The sequence below is a fragment of the Cannabis sativa genome, chromosome 1 (genome assembly GCF_029168945.1).
Source record: "Cannabis sativa cultivar Pink pepper isolate KNU-18-1 chromosome 1, ASM2916894v1, whole genome shotgun sequence".
NCBI classification, from domain to species: Eukaryota; Viridiplantae; Streptophyta; class Magnoliopsida; order Rosales; family Cannabaceae; genus Cannabis; species Cannabis sativa.
In genome coordinates, this window is record NC_083601.1 from 10,975,132 (window position 1) to 10,978,726 (window position 3,595).

Here is a 3,595-nt window from a genome sequence, read left to right on the forward strand (position 1 = left end):
AAGAAAGTAATCATATATATATATATATAGAAGTAGATAGAACACATCCATTTGATCAAGTCAAAAATTCATACTTGAATATAATTATTACATATATATATATATTATATATATATCATGGCATCCTCAACTCATCATCGAAGCATATACAGCGCCGGCGGTGCCACCTCAGCGCCGCCGCCGACTCCCTCGACTCAACCCAATAACCTCTTGTCCACCAACGAAGGCGCAGGAGCCGACGCCGATGCCTTATCTCGGCTTCTCCATCGGCTCCCGCCTTCTCTGGCTCTCCCCACACGGCGCCGCGTAGGCCTCCAAGCTGCCACGTGTCCTCCCGTGATCTCGTTTACCGATCGGACTGATGATAATGACTCTGTCGGAAATAATAGTATAATGGAAGATCTCCTCTCCTCCGCTTCCCAACTCGGCTTCTTCCAACTCAGTAACCACTCCATCTCCTCCGAACTCGCTAAGTCGGCCGAGTTGGAAGCGCTCTCTCTCTTCGACCTACCAAGAGAGAAAAAGGAATCTCTCTTTCGTAAGGACTGGCCTCTTGGATACGAAGGAGAGGAAGACGAAGAAGGAGACGGACTCGCCGAGTCTTTCTGTCTGGACGAGTCGTGTGCGGCCGAGTCGAGCGAGTTACGTTTAGTATCCTTGTCCGAGTTGACTCGGGCTCTTGGGAAAGTCGGGTTGAGGATCGTCGAGTTGCTTTCCGGGTCGGTCGGGTTTGATAACCCGTTAGGGAAAGATGGTCCGGACCGGTTTTGTACGTTGATGTGGATATCTTCAGAAAGTTCTCCCGGAAATGAGATGATGACGTCAGGCGGGTTTTACCCGTATATAGTCGGGTTACAGTATCAAATACGAGGTGGCAAAAGCTCGTTGCTTGCGGATTCGGGTCGGGTCACTGTGTCGCCTCTGGCGGACTCTGTTTTGGTTACTATAGGTGACATTGCTCAAGTAAGTTCTAACTTGTTGTAACTTATTTTCATCAACATTAACTATAAGGCATATAATTAGTGTAATTTATTGACATTGAAAATATTGGGTAACCTTTTTCATCTTTTAAATTGGGAGAGGTGGTAAATGGTAATGCTCAATATATCATATATGTATTAAGGAATATATAGATTGTGAAGTTGATTTTTTCAAAAAAAAAATAACCTGTGTAAACTCATTAAATAAATAGGTATGGAGCAATGGAAAGTTGAAGAAAGTGAGAGGAAGAGCAATGGCAAATTCAGGGGAAGGAATATCAATGACGGTGTTAGTGACTCTTCCTTTAGAGAGTAGAGTCTCTCCACTTATCCCAAAACAAACTATTTTATGTGAAAAAGAAGAAGAAGAAGAAGAAGAAAACAATATGGTTTTTAACTCTTTCTCTTTTGAGGATTATGCATGGAGAGTTTACCATGAGCGTCTTCACCTCAAAGATCCTCTCGATAGGTACCGAGTTATGACCTAAGTAATAATAATATTTATGTAATTTTTACCTAATAATTCCAACTAGTTTAAATTTTTGGCAGAGTACAGATACATAAGTCATTTATGTTTTTCTTTGGTTCCAATTAGCTAGATTGATTCTTGGTATGCGTTATTTGGTTAATTTGTTGAGAAATGCTAAAAGGTACTACAGGAGTGTTTAGTACCCTACAATGTGTTAATATCGTTATTGGTGTAAATAAGTATGAGGTCCCATATAGTTTAATATAATAACTTTTAAGGAGTATTGCTAGCCAAAACGACATATCTAAAGATGCTTGACACCATTAATGCACAATAACAATGCTCTAATTTATTCTTAATGCATTGCGGGTGATGACATAAAATTTATTACAAATTCCTTGTGTTGTGCATTTTTGCTAAATGGATGAACTACGGTTTTGAAGTATATATACACTACCAATTCACACATACAGATTAATTTTTCATATAGTATCTTACATTATTCATTGTAAAGAATATGTAAGTTTAGTAAATGTGGGCGTAAGTCGTATAAGAATTATATTATATTAAATAATAAATAACACTATGTTTGAATAAAGTATTATATTGTATTAATTATTACGACCAAAATTTTTTATAGAACGTAACTTGTATTGTTTAATGCATCACAAATAGTTTGTATAATTAGCTTGTATTATAATATTTACAAAGGATACAGGGTCAATCTCAATCTTTGACCCGAATCTAGGGACTTGGACCCGAACCCCGAACTCCGAACCCCGGACCCGAAACTCGAACATGGACCTAGACCCAGACACAGACTCGAACTTGGGACCCAAACACCGACCCGCATTCGGAACTGGACCCGACCCAGACCCAAACTCGAGACCCAAACACTAGACTTGGACCTGGACCCGGACCCAAACACCACACCCGGACTTGGACCTGGATCCAGACCTCGGACCCAACCTGGACCGGACCCCGGACCCAGGACCCAGACCAGGACCTGGACCTGGACCACGGACCCATATCGGGCTGGACACCAAACCCCGAACTCGAACCTACACCCAAACCCGACCCATAGTCGGTATTGGGTCGAGTTTATTAAAAATATATTATCTTTACACAACATATTAATACAAGTCAATACCAAATATAGTATTGTATTAAATAATACTAATACAATACAATACAATCCAACATAACATAATAAAATATAATATAAATACGATGTACCAAACGAGCCCTTTAAATCATAACTTATCAACATGTATATAAAATACATAAAAGATAACACTTAAAAGTATTTTTCTCTCTCGAGTTTCTTACAGCTCTTGAGCTGGAACCATGGCAAAAACAAGAGCTAGAGTGTAGGGGCAGCTAAATTCGGTTAAAAAAAGAAGAAGAAAGGCCCTAATTCAATTTTTGATGTTCAAAAAATAAAATTTATTGATCTTGTCCTTGGAATAAATCCAATTGTTTTTTCTGATGTAGAAGAGGACGAATCTCTGCTACGGCAAAACAACTTCTTGAACTTCGTGACATGTCCCCTTATCCACTTTCTCCCAAATCGTCCCTTCGATCCATCAAAAAGCAGGAGGATATAAGGGAGGACTTTACTAATTTCCTAGAGGCTACTAATAGTGATATTTCTCAAGGTAACTCCACTAATCCCTCTGCTTTAAGATATGGAAATTTCGTGCGAAGTCTAGAAAAATCTTTTTCGAGCTCTGAGTACTCAACCATTTATCTCTATCAAGTCAAACTCGAAGGAAACCATCGTTTGACTTTTATATCTAGATAGAAGCTATAGATTTCGTATCTATGATTAGCGCTCCCACTCAATTGAATTACCATGTCCTTAACCTATATTTCACGAGAAGAACTATTTGGTTAACTTTAACGAACAGGTTTAAGAACACAAATAATACAATTGAACTAGAGCTTAACCATCTAGGATTGAGATCATTTGATCTAAGATCAACTAGGTGATATTGAATTGAATAGATATTACGGTAAGTTTATCATATATGATTCAAGTTCAATATCGGTCCCTTCCGATGCATACTCCATACATCCAACCAAGCTTACTTTAACCAATATCCTAGAAAGGACATAGCACTTATCCAAGGTGCAAGTAAACTAC

At 38.9% G+C, this 3,595-nt stretch overlaps 1 protein-coding gene across 1 annotated transcript; it reads left to right on the plus strand.

Annotated features, from left to right (window-relative positions):
* Window positions 1-1,716, plus strand: LOC115704877 (gibberellin 2-beta-dioxygenase 1). Its single transcript, XM_030632087.2, has 2 exons — window positions 1-963; window positions 1,193-1,716. The coding sequence occupies exons 1-2, from the start codon at window positions 118-120 to the stop codon at window positions 1,466-1,468; spliced, it is 1,122 nt and encodes a 373-aa protein (XP_030487947.2). The 5' UTR covers window positions 1-117; the 3' UTR covers window positions 1,469-1,716.
* Window positions 1,717-3,595: the final 1,879 nt, after the last annotated feature.

Bases quoted from the DNA above. Each gene is read 5' to 3' on its own strand.
- LOC115704877 (XM_030632087.2), top strand. From the start codon at position 118: ATGGCATCCTCAACTCATCATCGAAGCATATACAGCGCCGGCGGTGCC. The intron at 964-1,192 runs GTAAGTTCTAAC...TTAAATAAATAG, and splicing joins CTATAGGTGACATTGCTCAA to GTATGGAGCAATGGAAAGTT.